We start from the raw sequence: 15,898 nt of genomic DNA on the forward strand, positions 1-15,898 counted from the left end.
GCAGACATTTTGGGATACCAAGACAAGCGGCATATGCAGGAATGTGACCGGAAACGGCCCGCAGATAGCTCCACAGTATTTATAGCACAGTGGAAACGCCATGCATGATCGTGGATCATTCAGTCTCAGTCTCATTAGGACAACGGCCCCTCGTCGCCACAACATAAGAAGCAAGAATCTGCACGACTGTCTTAGACGTGGAAGCTGAATGCGAGAGGCTATCTTGATCAACTGGCACCATTGAATTCTGGTAAGACATTTGGGTAGCTGGGCTACGTCTTCTCCACATACGGTGAGAACATAGACAATTCAGCTCGCCACTGTCTGCATCCAATGTCGCACCCAATGGCTCGCGTGCCGCGTCGTTCCCGTTCTGCGTGGCGGCAATGGAACGACTAGACAAGTGCCAATGCTCGGCAAGTGTGTCCTATTTGTGGATGACAACTTCTTCGGTCCATGACATCAACACCAACTATCATAGCTAGAGCTTCAATCTTCACTCGTCAAACGAGAGAACTAGGCTATGTCGGCGTCAATTTCCTTCAAGCATTCGGGTATATAAGTCTGGTCGTCGCTACTCATCGACTTAACTTCACCTTTACCTTTAATTCCCAACCACTTGTAACATATTTTGTCAATTCCAGTCCTTCAATAGAGCCCACGCTCCATCTCCACAACAATGGCTTACAAGCAATGGATTGCTCTGAAGCTTCGAAGTCGCCTGCGCAAGGGTGACATTCGAGTCAAGGAGGCCAGGCTCGAATCGTAACTCTCTCTTCTCTTGTTTCACCAACCATAGTTTCCAGCTAACCCAACTCAACCTGTCTAGTGGCAAATTCTACCGAGGCAGCAAAGACAACGAGATCAGCGCCAGTGAGGTCAACAAGACAGTCATTCCGCCCCAGGGGCAGGGCCTCGTAACTTCCTGCGGGCGATCGGATGCCGCCATTGGCACTGAGGGCTATCTCACCATTTACGAGTGGGACGGCGAGCACGAGACAAAGATCTGTCGTGTCTACTGGAGCGCGCCCTGGGGTGCGTACTCTAACATCTTGAACATCCTAGACTGGGATCCCAACACGTCCGATTACTCCATTATGAAAGACGAGGTGCAGCAGGACTCGACAATTGGAAATGTTGAGATTGTGTTTGCCAAGCTGGCGTGAGACAAGAAGGAGAGTGGGGTACATTTACATGTTCTGGGCATTTACCTTGGTTGAATACCAGACACAGAAGTAGAGGGGTGGTGGTAGTGATAGCTCAGTTCTTTGTCTCAGTTTGTGTATGGCTATATAAGGTAGATTGGCCAGTCTTGTAGTAGCCCTTGCAAACATCCATCACCAAACTATCTCACCGATTTTTTACATACAATATACTCCGTGAAATCCTTCTATATCCTTGCGCCATTCTCACTCCCATTTTCTCTTCTACAATCACCAAAGCACTTCAATCACCTTTGGCAACATCTCAACCGCCATCATGACCAACCAAACACCCGATGAGGCTGCCCCTACGCAAGTTCTCGCCACTATGGACTCGGCCCGTCGTCCATTCTTTGCAATTTCTCACCGTGTCCTTAAAGACTACGGTATACGATCTGCCATTTCACACGGAGCAAACGCAATCGAGATCGACATGACCGCTTGGTCCAGTGGCTGGTGGGCGGACCATGATGGGCTGCCCACCAGCGCAGGTGACACTGCAGAGAAGATGTTCCAGACTGTTGCAGAAGAGCGCCAGGCTGGCAAGAACATCATATTTGTCTGGCTGGACCTGAAGAATCCTGACTATGAATCGGATGCCAACAAAAGGACAAGTGTCGAGGGACTCAGGAGGCTCGCACGCGAGATTCTGCAACCTGTTGGAGTCAAGGTTCTCTATGGATTCTACAAGTCTACCATTGGTAAAAAGGCGTACTATTCGATACGCGGAGACTTGAACCCCAATGAGGCTCTCAACGTGGAAGGCGATGTCGCCATGGTTGAAAAGGAGCTCCAAAATCTGCTCCAAGGACAGCGTGTGTATTCAAACGGTTTCTTTGACCTTGCTATGAAGTTTGAGAGTCCACTGTCCAATCTGAAGGCGGCCTCCGAGAGCGGACATTTTGGAAAGGTCTTTGGATGGACACTTGCGAATCACAACGACAAGTCAAAGGTAACCCGACTTCTGAACGACGCCCATGTTGATGGCCTTATCTATGGCTTCAAACACACGCACTACTACGATGATACGGATACAAAGACTGCATTGAATGATATTATCCGCACTATACAGACGGGTGACCGTTACCGTTTGGCGAATATCAATGATAACCCTTGGAGTGCATAGTTATTGGACGTGAATAAAGTTGAGTAGGAGATGAGGGCCGTTTTTGCGAATGAATTCAAATAGCTGTGATAAAATACATCCTTGACCATTGTAGGGAATCAAGTTGATTAAACCATCTAATTAGTTAGCGACATGATTGCAGAGAATGTCGGCTACCCGCACGGGAATCCGCAAGATATAGCCATCCATTAACAACATATTGTGCTTGTCATCAAGTGTAGTGTAATGACTGAAGTCCGCTAGAAGTAATAATATAGCTACGTCGTCTCGTGCTGGGAGACAGAACTTGTTACTTTTCCTGGGATGAAGGACTTTTTCTGACGGGTTAATAACTCCTCGAAAGTACGTATCACGGCGTTATTAATACCTATAGACTCTACCTATCAGTCGTCTTAGGGGCTCTAACCCTTCTAACGAACCTTATACCTAATTGTTCTATTTTTTAATTAGCCCTTATTTATTAACCTCCCGATCTCGTAGTATTTGTCTCTTTCGTTATTCTCAATATCGTAAAAGGCTTCTACGGGCTTAGGCTCGGGGTTAGCGTAGGCGCTAGTATACGCTAGTCTAAGGTATTATACCGATACCACGGGGTATATCTTTATTTTAGTTAGTAAGTTAAGTTCGGCAGCGAGGTTGATAATTATACGCTTGATCTTAAAGGGCGCGAGCCTCCTTTAAGACTACCTAGGGCTTAGTCAGCTAGCTAGGTAAAATCCATTATAGTCCCTAGGGTTTATTCGTAGCTATTTTTCGTATAGATTAAAACTAATATAAAGCCGCGTTTAAGGCTCGTATTAACTTAAAAACATAAGCGCTTATTAGGGTTATTATGCGTTAGTATACGTGTTACGACCTGGTCCCTCGCAACCCACTATAAGCAGCTATTACGCCTGCATTAGTCGCTCGTCATTCGATTAATGCCTGATCTTTTGCCTATGGCGCAACGGCTTGAGCGCAGCCATTACAATACCGCTAGTAGATATTTCTAACTATACCACTTCAAAGGCTATAATGTCCTTTAATATAGGCTCGAATATCGTAACGCGGTAATAAGGCTTAGGCTTGTTCTTATTATTATTAGCTACTTTACTAACCTCCCCGGCTAGCCTTAAGTAATTAGACCTTACCATACTATAAAAGATCGATTAACTTAGTAAAGTACAGGATTAAGTACTATAATAAGCCTATAGCGCCGATATAGCTCTCTAATACCGCTAAATTATTCAGGAACTTAAGCTAAGCGAGTACAGCTATACGTTCCTAAGTAATTACTAGCCTAATACTATTAACTCTAAAGCCGAGCACCTAGGCTAATAAGTATCCGATCTAGCTTTTATTCGAGGAGATTATTACTATTACGGTTCTACTAGTTGCTTGCGGCTAGGTACGAGACCCAGCCCGGACCACCTAAACACGTGGTGCGAGCCTTCGAGGACGCACGGGCCTCGTAATATATTCACGGGAAAGGGGCCAGCAATTTCCTTATTCTTTTCCCTTTCCTACCTTATCGTTAGATAGACTTAATCTAAGCTACTAAGTTATTCTAACAGGGCCTAGCCTATAATATATCTAACGATTAATCTAACGACGTAGCGGATTCGCGTAGCACGAGCTGTGATATCCGACGAATAAATATTCAAGTTACCGCCTACAGTAACCGCGCAGGTGGCCGAGTAAGTAAATACTACACTCCGACTAATACAAGAGTAAATCGCAGAGCTCTCTCAGCTCCTCCGAAGGATAAACGCAACGCCTGCCTCGTCGTAAGCCGCCGGGCAGGGCGCTCCTAAGCAGCCTATACCCGCTCCACCTATCGTCACCGAAGTAACGCTAGCCGAGGCCATATAGACCGACCCTCTGCCGAACGACGCTACACCCCCGGCCGAGATACCTCACGAGTAGAGACCCAGCGGACGCCCTACGAGGAAGCCGCTAGGGAACCCCCCGAAGTTCTCGGGCAGCACTAAGGATTACGACCTCTAGAGGGTCTAGATAAAGGATAAACTCGAGCTAGACTAGGACTACTTCGACTTATAGCGAGAACGCTAGTACCTTATTAATAGCTACCTAGATACTAGTGCGTAACATATCGTACGGGCCTATTACGAAGCGAGGGAATAAGTTAACTAAGACCCCTACTCCTTCCTAACTTACCTCGATCGGTATTACGCGGACCCGAACTAGAGCGCACGCGCTATAGAGACCCTACGTAACCTTAAGTAAAGTAAGACGTAATCCTTCGTAGCCTTCCTACCTAAGTTTAAACGAACCCTAGCGGAAGCCGGCGGCGGCGCTTGGTCTAATAGCGCGCGCCTCGCCTTCCTATCGGGTGCGATATACTAACGACTCCGCGTCGCTCTTATTCCTATAGATCTCCCTAATAACTATAATAAATAGGTTTCCCGGGTATAGGGAGTGGTATAGAAGCTAGAGAGCTCCGATAAGAGCGCGAGTGTCACAGCTAGTTAAGAGCGGGGACCCACCCTGCACCTAGCAGTCACGTGAACTCGCGCCTGCCTTTGTATTTTGTCGCGATCCCGACCGTCTTTTGTTATAGCTCTTCGAGCTATGTCTTATATATAGAGCCTGCCCTACCTAAGGAGTGCCTATCCGTAGCAATAGACTAGATTAGCCTAACTAAGTATTCCCCGTCCTACCTACCGACCGACCCCCCCTGATATTATATAGCTCCTACCTATAGGACGCTAAATACGATAACCTCCCGCCCGACGCCTCTAGAGTTACCTTAGGATACGCGTGCTTTCGTAGATACCGTAGCTAGTAACCTTTCTAAATAGTTTTATTTCTATTAATAGGCATACGCTTATATAGAATCCTAAGATACCTAGATTACGAACCTTACCGATTATATAGCTATACTAGACGAGAAAACAGTTACCCTCGAAACTAAGATTATCGAGGAGAGCGCGGCTAACCGGAACCTTCTTACTTAGATAAAGGATAAGGATATATAGATTATTAAGGCAACCGTGACCGCCTAACTCGCTTAGTAAGCTAGCTTACCGACCGTATAAGTAATTACTCTAGAGGCTTTAAGAACCCCCCCCGTTAAAGAGGTTATAGCTCCTTACTTAGGAATAACTCCGCTACTTACTACCGGATCTACTACCTCCTCCCGACTATCTAAGAAGCTTCCCGACCTTAATAAGTTTAAAGGATCTTACTCCGATCTCCGCTATTTCTTATACTAAATCTACGTAAAAATAATAGCTAACGCCGACCGATTCCCTACCGCTACGAGCCGGTTAATATACGTAGCCGGTAGGCTTACCGGGAAGGTATACGCTTTAATACTCCCCCGCACTATCTTTAGAATCCTATAGCTTAGCGACTACCCCGAACTCCTAATTTATCTCAAAAATATATTTAGCGACCCTAACCGCGTCTAGAACGCCTAGAACCGCCTATACTAGCTCCGCTAGAGGTATTAAGACTTTAGTACGTATTTCTTAGAGTTCTAATACCTCGCCTTAAAGGGAGAAATAGCTAATAGTAATCTAACGCTATTACTATTCTAAGGAATATCCCGTGAACTATAAGATATATTACTTTATAACCCGCCCCCTAGCCGGGAGTTCTACTAATACGCTAACTATCTATAGACTTTAGATAACCGATACTATTAATATTAATAATAAATCTAGTGTAGCTAACCCCCGAGACCGGCTTTATACTAAAACTAGAGATAAACCTCCCCGCGTAAGGGATATAGCCCTCCGAACTATAGCCTTTTACGCTATACGGTACCCGCTGCTATAACCGCTAACGACCCTATAGACCTAAGTAACTAACGCTAACTATAGGGCCCGAACTAGAGGGAAAATAACCTCTGCTTCCGCTATAGCTCCGATAGTTACTATATTCGAGATTACCGGAAGCTAGATACTAGACGTACTTAAGCCCGATTTACCGCTTTAAATAATAAAGACTTATCCCTTGCTAGATCCCCTGACTCTCCCGCGCTAGATAGTCGGAGGTTAATACCCTCCCTAGACCGCACGGAAAATAAAGTAAGCTTACCCTAAGTTACCGGTAGGTACTAGTAGAACGTATAATTACTATCCCCGAGAAAACCGCTTAAAGAACGCTTTAAATCTCCTTAGCCGTTATATATAGCGTGCCGATTAAGGAGGAATATAACTAACGATCGAACCTAATAATTCTGCCTATTAAACTACTTTTACCCGATAATATTACTCTACCCGCCCCCGTAATACTTAATAGCGGAGCTAAGGGGAAGGCCTTTATCGATAGAAGCTAGGCCGAGAACTATAACCTAAGAATATACTAACTAATACACCCGATTACGATCGAGGTATTCGATAGCCGCCCCGTAAGGAGCGGCTAGATTATATACTATATCCGCAGCCGGATACGGATAAACGACTACGAATAGAAGAATATAATATTATACGTAACCTAACTTAGAAGCTACCCGATCGTGCTTAGGATACCTTAGTTAAAATAACACGACCCTCTCGTTAGCTTTAGAAGCCATATACTACGCTTTAATAGCCCGTATTACTAATAGTACTATAATATACCCGGACTTTCGTTAAAAGTTATAGCTATATATACCATTCCTACGAAAATCCGCTAGTATCTAAAGCCCGCCCCCGGACTACTAAGCTAACGCGATATCTTTCTAGTATCGCTAAAAGCTATATCTATATATACCCGAAGGAGCGATATAAGGCTATTCGCTATTATTATAGCCTAGATCGAAGAGATAATTATAGAACCTACCGAATAAGAACCTACCTTACCCCTAGAGATCGCCGAGTTCGCTAACGTGTTCTCGCCTAAAGAAGCTAATAAACTACCGCCGTACCGACCTAGAGACTACTATATCTAGTTAAAAGAAAGAAGTATATTACTATTTAGACCCTTATATAGGATATCTCGAGAGGAACTAAAGACCCTAAAGGAGTGGTTAGAGGAGAACTTACGAAAAGGATTTATTCGACTAAGCTCCTCCTCTATAGCGTCCCTTATGTTATTCGTTAAGAAGAACGATAACGGATTACGCTTCTATATCGATTACCGCGCTTTAAATAACGTTATTATTAAAGACCGATACCCGCTACTATTAATTAAGGAATCCCTAAAATACCTAGCTAGTATATAATATTTCTCGAAGGTCGATAATATCTCTACGTTTAATAATATCCGGATACGCATAAGGGAAGAGTACTTAACCGCCTTCCGTACTTAATTTAGACTATACGAGTCGCTTATTATACTATTTAGAATAACTAGAGCCCCTATAACCTTCTAGAGGTATATTAATAACATACTAAGAGAATACCTTAATATTTTCTATACCGCTTACTTAGACGATATCCTAATCTATAGCCGAACGAGGTCCGAATACGAAAAATACCTACGAATAGTCCTAAAAGCCCTAAGGAACGCTAGGCTATATACTTAGATATTAAAGTATAAATTCTTCGTGACTAAGACGAAATTCCTAGGCTTAATTATCGGCCGAGAGGGAATCCGAATAGACCCTAAGAAAGTCCGGACCGTGAGAGACTAAAAGACGCTAACCTATATTACCGATATATAAGCCTTTCTAGGTTTCGGTAATTTCTACCGGAGATTTATCCGGGATTACTCGAAGATTATTATACCCTTAAACCGCCTAACTAGAAAAGGAGTCCTGTTTTATTAGACTACTAACTACTATAACGCTTTCGAAGGCCTAAAAACTATTTTTAGCACCGCCCCGATACTACCCCCGTTTAACTAAGAAAAGAATATTATCCTAGAGACAGACGCCTCCGATTATATCTCCGCTAGGGTATTATCCTAGGTAGGGGATAATAAGATACTATAACTTATTACTTTCTTCTCGAAGAAATATACTATTACTAAGTATAATTACGAGATCTACGATAAAGAATTAATAGCTATAATTCGCTACTTCGAGGAGTAGCGCCCGGAGTTAGAGGGAGCCTCTTTACCGATTAAAGTAATCACCGACTACCGTAACCTAGAGTACTTTACTATAACGAAGCTACTAAACTAAAGACAAGCCCGTTAGTCTAAGTTCCTATCACGATTTAACTTTTAGATCACTTACCGACCTAGGAAGTAAGGTACTAAGCCCGATACTTTAACTAGGAGGTTAAAGGATCTCCTAAAGGAGGGGGATAAACGCTTTCTTTATTAAAGCTAGATAGTACTAAAGAGAGAGAACCTAGACCCGAGGGTAAGGTTTTATACCGCTCGCTTACTAACCGAACTTCTTACCGACCTATCCGACCTCTTTAATAAAGGCTATATTACTAATAAAATCCTAGAATTTATTTTAGAAGCGATCCGTAAAGGTAAGCGACGCTATACCCGTATCATACTATCTAAGTATATCGAGAACTATAACCGCCTATACTTCCGAGACCGCTTATATATCCCTAACTATAACGAACTAAAGGCTAAACTACTCCGCCGCTATTATAAGTCACCCGTTACCGGACACCCTAGACGAGCCCGTACCTACGATATCTTATTAAGAAGTTACTTCTAGCTAGGTATACTAGTATATATAGAAAGATAGATTAAGAACTATTATACCTACCGCCGGTCTAACCTATCCCGAGACGCTTATTAAGGAGTCCTAAAGCCGCTACCGATCCCCGAACGCGCCTAAAGAGATATATTAATAGACTTTATTATATACCTAACTCCGAGCTAGGGATATAACGTAATCCTCGTCGTAGTAGACTATCTAACGAAGATAAGATACTTAGTACCCTATAAAGTAACCTACGATTCGGCTAAGACTACCTATCTATACCTATACTATATCTAGAAGCTATACGGCTTACTATTAATTTTTATATCCGACCGAGGCCCTTAGTTTATTTCTAAGTTCTAGAAGAGCTTAAACTAATAGCTATAGATCAAGAGCCTATTATTAACCGCTATATACTTATAAACAGACGGCTAGACTAAACGCTTTAATACTATCCTAGAATAATACCTACGATCCTATATATTATATCTATAAGATAACTAGTCTACCTAGCTCCCGCTAGCTAAATTCGCTACTAACTCCTAGAAATCCAAGACTATTAGTATATCGCTGTTCTTTACTAACTACGGCTCCTACCCCCGGATAAGGTTCGAACTAGATATCCCTACCGCTAATACTCCCGCCTCCTAGGACGTAGAAAACTTTATTCGTAAGATAAAGTAGATTAATAAACACTTATAGTCCGAATTAACCGCTATCTAAGCCCGCTACGAGGACTAAGCGAACCAGAACCGCCGACCTACCCGTATATATCGTACTAAAGACTTAGTCTAGCTAGACGCCCGAAACCTACGAACCCTATAGCCGTAGAAGAAACTAGACTAGAATAATATCGGCCCCTTAAAGGTTAAGAAAGCTATATCGCCGTATACCTATAAACTAGAACTACTTATAAGTATAAGAGTATACCTTATATTCTACGTTAACTTACTCCGACCCGTTATTAATAACCCCTATCCCGGATAATATATCGCACCCCCGCCGCTAATTAAAGTTAATAGGGCTAAAGAGTTTATAGTATAAGAGATAGTAGATTCCCGCTAGGAACGAAAAGGCTAAGGTAACCTACGATTACGGTATACTATAAAGTAAGTTAGGTATAATAATCCGACCGAAGAACCTATAGAGTATTTAGAGAACGCGTAATAGATCGTTACTAACTATTACCGCCGATATCCTAATAAACCTAGTCCTTAATAAATACTCGCAAGAGCTCGCCCTTAGAAAGGGGGCGTATTATTATAGCTGGTTAAGAGCGGGGACCCACCTTATACCTAGTAGTTATATAAACTCGCGCCTGCCTTTATATTTTGTCGCGATCCCGACTGTCCTTTGTTATAGCTCTTTGAGCTATGTCTTGTATATAGAGCCTGCCCTACCTAAGGAGTGCCTATCCGTAGCAATAGACTAGATCAGCCTGACCGAGTGTTCCCCGTCCTACCTGCCGACCGACCCCCCCTGACACCCCGAAGCGAAGTTGGGCATCGGGGCTTACGAGAGCCGAGATTACTCGTTAGAAAAGGTTCAAGAGTCTATTAAGTAGTTTATCGTTAAATATATAGGTACGAATAAATAGCGTACTCGCTACGAATACCCTAATAGACTCCGGCTATAACTACTATATAGTCGTGAGCGAAGACCTTATAACGAGACTTAGCCTCCCGCTAGTAAAAGAGTATTTCCGCCCCCTAAGGGGGTACTCGAGGGAGATAAAATAAGGAAGAAGCAGCGGGGTCGTAGTATTAACGATAGAAATCTACGGCTTCGAAGAGGAGGTCTTCGCCTATATAGTACCTAGTCTTAGCCAAGACTTATTCCTAGGTAACCCGTGGATAGCGCGTAACAAGACTAGTTATAACGCAGGGAAGGAGCAGCTCTAGCACGGCCGTGTAGGACTAGCGGTTCGTCTCGTAAAGGAATAAAAGCCCCGAGGCGTATAAGCTATAAGAGTAACAAGACTCGTCTCGGGTAGCGTATTCGCTACGAAATACTAGCGAGAGCGCCGGCGAGAACCGAGAGACCCGGCTATCGGTGCGATCTCCCTAAAGGATATAGAAGATACCCTCGTACCGAAGCTATAGGTAGACCCTAAAGACTTCGTGCCGGTAGATATCTTACGGGACTTTCCGAAGCTATTTTCTCTAGACCACGCTATAAAGCTACCCCCGTACTGTCTAGGAATAGACCACGAAGTATACTTAGTGCGAGATAGTAGCGGGAACGAAGCGGTATTACTATAGGGCCCCCTATACGAGATATCGAGGGAAGAGCTCCTAGTATTACGGAAGGTACTAAGGGACCTACTCGATGGGAGCCCATAGGTGCACCCGTACGGGTGCATGTAAGGCTTACGTAACGATGCACCCCGGCGGGTGCAAATAAGATTCCTATTATGTCAGCCTTGCCAGGTCCCCCTGTCCGGGCTAATAAGCGGTATAATCGCTCATCTATAGATATTAGATACTTATAAATCGATCTATAATATCCTCTTCCGCTTAGTTACTACACGTTTTATCGTTATCTTAGGATAAACGAACATACGCTGTAATTTCCGGATGACTGTCTTCCTCCAGAAGACAGCTATAACTCACGATAGGAGCTACATACAGCGATTAATACTTAGGTATCGTAACGAGGCTATGCCTTTATTACAGGAAGGTCAAGAAAGATAAATAGCGGCAGATAACGAGTTATCTTTATATACGATCGCGGCGTAGGTCGCACCCCTAATCCTTTAACTATACGATAACGGCTTACGACTTCACGACGTACTAGCTGCCAGTTCTCCGTTATTAGAACAGAAGATATAAATCGAATTACCTAGACTCTTGCGTATCGCCTAGACCCCTAATTCGCTATCTATAACCACGAACCAAGTTATAATAAGTCTGTATATCCTATTTATCGTCAACTCTTATAAGCAGATAGGTTAACTATTCAAGACCTATTAAATACTAGAGTCGCGCTAAAAGAGATCAGGTTATACCTTCGCAACCACTTAGATATAATTATAACTTAGTAAGATATCTATAACTATATTATGTAAGGCAAGCGAGACCTCTTAAAAGGCTAAAGTAATATATATACTCTTACGAACGAGCTCGAAAATAAGGGCTTTTAGAACTAAATACGGCTAGACGAGGATAACCGAGTTACCTCTATCTTATTCGCCTATCCTAAGTCCCTAGAATACCTTAAAGCCTATCCGGACTTACTTATATTAGACTATATATATAAGATAAATAAGTATAAGATACCCCTTCTCGATATAGTTAGGGTTAACGCTTATTAGCGATCTTTCTATATCGCCTTCGCCTTCCTTAGTAACGAGGATAAAGTCGACTATACTTAGGCACTTAATCGGCTACGGTAAATATACAAGAGCTATAGCGCGAGACTTCTATCTATTATACTTACAGATCGTTGCCTTGCCTATATAAATATAGTATCGTAATACTTCCCACAAGCGGTATCTCTTTTATACCTCTGGTATATAAATAAGGCTATTACTCGTCACTACCTCGCAAGCTTCACCCGTAGCGATAACGATCAGCCTCAAGCTTAAGGCCTTAAGAAATAGCAAGAGTTCTATTAGTATTAGTATTAGATTATAGCTTCAAGCACTAAGGATATTTTTAAAGATAACCTTAATAAGCTTAAATAGCGCTACGTCCTAGTCTATCTTAGAGAGGTTAGTTATATTATAGAGACCTAGCTTAATCTTTATAAAGAGAGGCTTATAAAAGCTTAAGTTAATAGATACCCTTACTTCGGTAATATTATCACCTCCCGGAGTAAGGGTATCCACGAGCTTATCAAGTAATATCTAAAGACTAGTTAATTAGACCTCTTCGAGGCCTAGAGGTCTATCAAGCGTGCGTTGCTCAATTAGATCGCCGAGCTACACGCGAATCAGGCCAAATAGAGGATACGCACGCCTCTTGAGCTAACTAGGCCGCTATACGCTAATATACGTGGATAGGTATCTCACGAAGCGCTACGTAGAGTCGAAGAGCAGCGGAAACGATCCCTTAATAATATTCTCCCTAGTTATACAGGAGCATTTGAGTTATCGAACGGTCTTCTATGCGCTTATACGCTATAAACTCTTCGTTAATAGGAGATACCTCTTCGATTATAGCACTTCCATACGCATTGGCACTTTTATCGCGAGGGATCTCCTCACTTACTAATAGAGCCACGCCGGCTATTCGACCGGGTTGTAGCTAGCTTAATATTACCAAGAACAAGCACTCGGCGTGAACCCTGCGTATTTAAGGCTATTGAGTAAGCGTCATAAATAAAAAAAAGGACTAAAGTAAAGCTAACATGCATAAGATGCAATCAACAAGGCCACATAAGAAGCTCAAAGGCGTGTGCGTTACGATATACGGATCTCATACTATTAGCAACTATAGCGCTATCTCAAGAGACTTCAGCTTTAGCTTCAGCTCGGCCGCCGGAACTGATGTCAGTGTTAACACCAGCGCTAGAACTACCCTTAGTACTAGCGGTGGCACTGGATCATAATCCACTTATATCGCCGGCGCCGGCGCCGGCAATAGGTTTAACTATGCAGCTAGTAGTGCCGCCAGATTCGCTCCTAGCTGCGTAGCTACAGCCACTCTCACCGAGTGTCGTTTTGCTATCCTTATCACCAGCGCCGAGGCTAGAGCTAGAGCCGGAGGTACCGCACTATCACCCTTGTGCTATATATCAACGATATATTACAGCGCGAGAGGCTTGGTATAAGACGCTGCCTCGAGGTGATTTAAAGACGAACTAGTAATATCGAAAGGTAATAGGACTACCTTAGCGATATAGCAAGAAGGACTATAACTGGTGTTTAGATTATAAGTAAATAGGCACACGATGCATAGAGAAGAGACCTATCCGGGACTGGACTAAGGAGGAACAGATGGTATATCTAGATTGGACTATAGCAGAGGAAGCCCGGGTTGAAGCGTAGGTTGAAGCTCAGATGGCAGAAGAGATAGCTACTGGGCGGTTTTCACGTAGACGAGGCATAAAGGATGTCTAGGAGGTAGCTGAGAGAGATAGCGAAGAGCAACAGGTATTATATAGAGGCACCTAAAGAATATAGTCGAGTGTATATATAAGTAAAAGACTGTAAGGCAGTTGATGTTATTATGGGACTAAGTAGCTATCTAGCCTCGTAGCGTAGCCGATTTACACGGAGGCGAGGCTTTCATAGCTTACACGCGCTGCATGAGGCGCATCACGTGACACTTATTTGCACCCGCCCGGGTGCACCGTTACGTAAGCCTTACATGCACCCGTACGGGTGCACCTATGGGCTCCCAATGCCTTAACACCACACAACACATCAGGGGCTGCCACAACATTCAAGAACTTCGATAAATTTATATCTATCTGCCTAAATAAAACGCCTGCTGTGCCTCACTGTCTGTTGTAGCTGCCTCCCAGATCTCATGCATCCCTCGTCTACTAGAAAACGGGTTGCCTGCCATCTCTGCAGCCACCAGGGCCTCAACCCGATCATCTTCTGCCTTGCTCCAATCTAGATAGGCCATCATCTCTTCCTTAGTCCAGTCTCTAGATCCGTTCTGCATTCTACGCTGCTTGCCCATCTGCTTCCAGTCAAGGCACCACTGGTAGCTCGCCTTATCGTACCGCAAAGGCAGACCTAGGGCCTTCCGATATAGCTGGTTAGTTTTAAGGCTGCCACGAGGCTGCGACTTGTACCAAGCTTCTCTGGCTGCAATATATCTTTGATAGATAGCCTGCGGGTCATCATATCTTAGTGCTGGCGCCTCTGCTGCTGCTGGCGCCGGTGTTGCTGCCGGTGCCGCTATTGCTACCGGTGTTGCTGTTGCTGCCGGTGTTGCTATTGCTATCGGTGTTGCTGTTGCTGTCGGTGTTGCTGTTGCTGCCGGTGTTACTATTGCTGATAACTGTAAGAGTTCCTCATGCCGCATAGGGCATGCCTTCGAGGTCATCCTATGGCCTAATGCGCGGCATCTGCTGTATTTAGGCTGTGCCTTTGGCTGCGCTGCTGCCTTAACTACCTCGAATGCACTTGGTTCTCTCCGAGTGCTTGATTTCGGTATAGTTAAGGTAGTATTTATCCGATCAGATCGATAGCGAGGCTCTAGTAGCAACCGATGAGTGCCACTGCGGTTTAGGTGCCATTGTGTATGGAAATGCACCAGCCGAAGGGCTTGATTTTGTTCTTGTAGATCCTTGAGTGTATGAGCGTAAGGAAGTCCTTGAGACCGAGTGAAAGAGCCGGTGTAGCTTGGTAGGTTTCCGTCTAAGAGCTTCCGCTACCCCTTAACCTTCCGTAAAGCCTCATAAGACACCTAGCCACGGACGGCACTATATAGTGACCTAGAGAGCTCAAGTAGGGTGCTTATTTACTGCCTAGCTTGGTTGTATCGTAACTTAGCTAGCTGATTGAGTAGTGCTTGCTTCATAGCCCTCTAAGCCTTAAAGAGATCAAGCTTAGATGTCTTTAGATAGCTCTTTAGCAAGCTGTGGATACCCTTAACCCGTGAGGTAACTATATTACCAAAATAAGGGTGCTGATTAACCCAGGCCTTGACGAGTTTTTCCTTATATAGATCAAGCTAATTAGTCTTGATATATCCAACCTCTCTAAGGTACTATGGTAGGTAGCGCTTTTCAATCTCTTGTACGCGTTGATCGAAGGTCTCCTTATCTAATGACCTGATAATTGAATGCCAGTGACTAAAGAACTCATTCTAATCATCTAGACCTTGTTAGTAGGCTTCTGATCCTTGTTGGTGCCGTATGAAGGTTGGCTGGCAGTAGCGGAGGACTGCCTTATTAGCATGCCAGAGGCATAGTAGCGAGATTGCCGATGGAAAGCAGCGAGACACAGCATTCATACAAGCCATGCAGCGATCTATTAGAATAACAGATGGAAGCCTTGTGCCACAGAGCTCGTATATAGATCTAAGGCGATCTAGTGCCTAGATATAGTCCTCCTCAGTCTCGCCGCTC

General features: G+C 43.9%; 2 protein-coding genes across 2 annotated transcripts; both read left to right on the forward strand.

The window, feature by feature from the left end:
• Window positions 1-679: 679 nt before the first annotated feature.
• On the forward strand, window positions 680-1,166 carry J7T54_001944 (uncharacterized protein; the record flags this gene model as incomplete). Its single annotated transcript, XM_051508098.1, has 2 exons — window positions 680-765; window positions 830-1,166. The coding sequence occupies 2 exons, from the start codon at window positions 680-682 to the stop codon at window positions 1,164-1,166; spliced, it is 423 nt and encodes a 140-aa protein (XP_051360712.1).
• Window positions 1,167-1,479: 313 nt separating this feature from the next.
• On the forward strand, window positions 1,480-2,328 carry J7T54_001945 (uncharacterized protein; the record flags this gene model as incomplete). Its single annotated transcript, XM_051508099.1, has 1 exon — window positions 1,480-2,328. The coding sequence occupies one exon, from the start codon at window positions 1,480-1,482 to the stop codon at window positions 2,326-2,328; it is 849 nt and encodes a 282-aa protein (XP_051360713.1).
• Window positions 2,329-15,898: the final 13,570 nt, after the last annotated feature.

Source organism: Emericellopsis cladophorae, assembly GCF_022114955.1.
Source record: "Emericellopsis cladophorae strain MUM 19.33 chromosome Unknown NODE_40_length_209357_cov_118_235785, whole genome shotgun sequence".
Classification (NCBI taxonomy): domain Eukaryota; kingdom Fungi; phylum Ascomycota; class Sordariomycetes; order Hypocreales; family Bionectriaceae; genus Emericellopsis; species Emericellopsis cladophorae.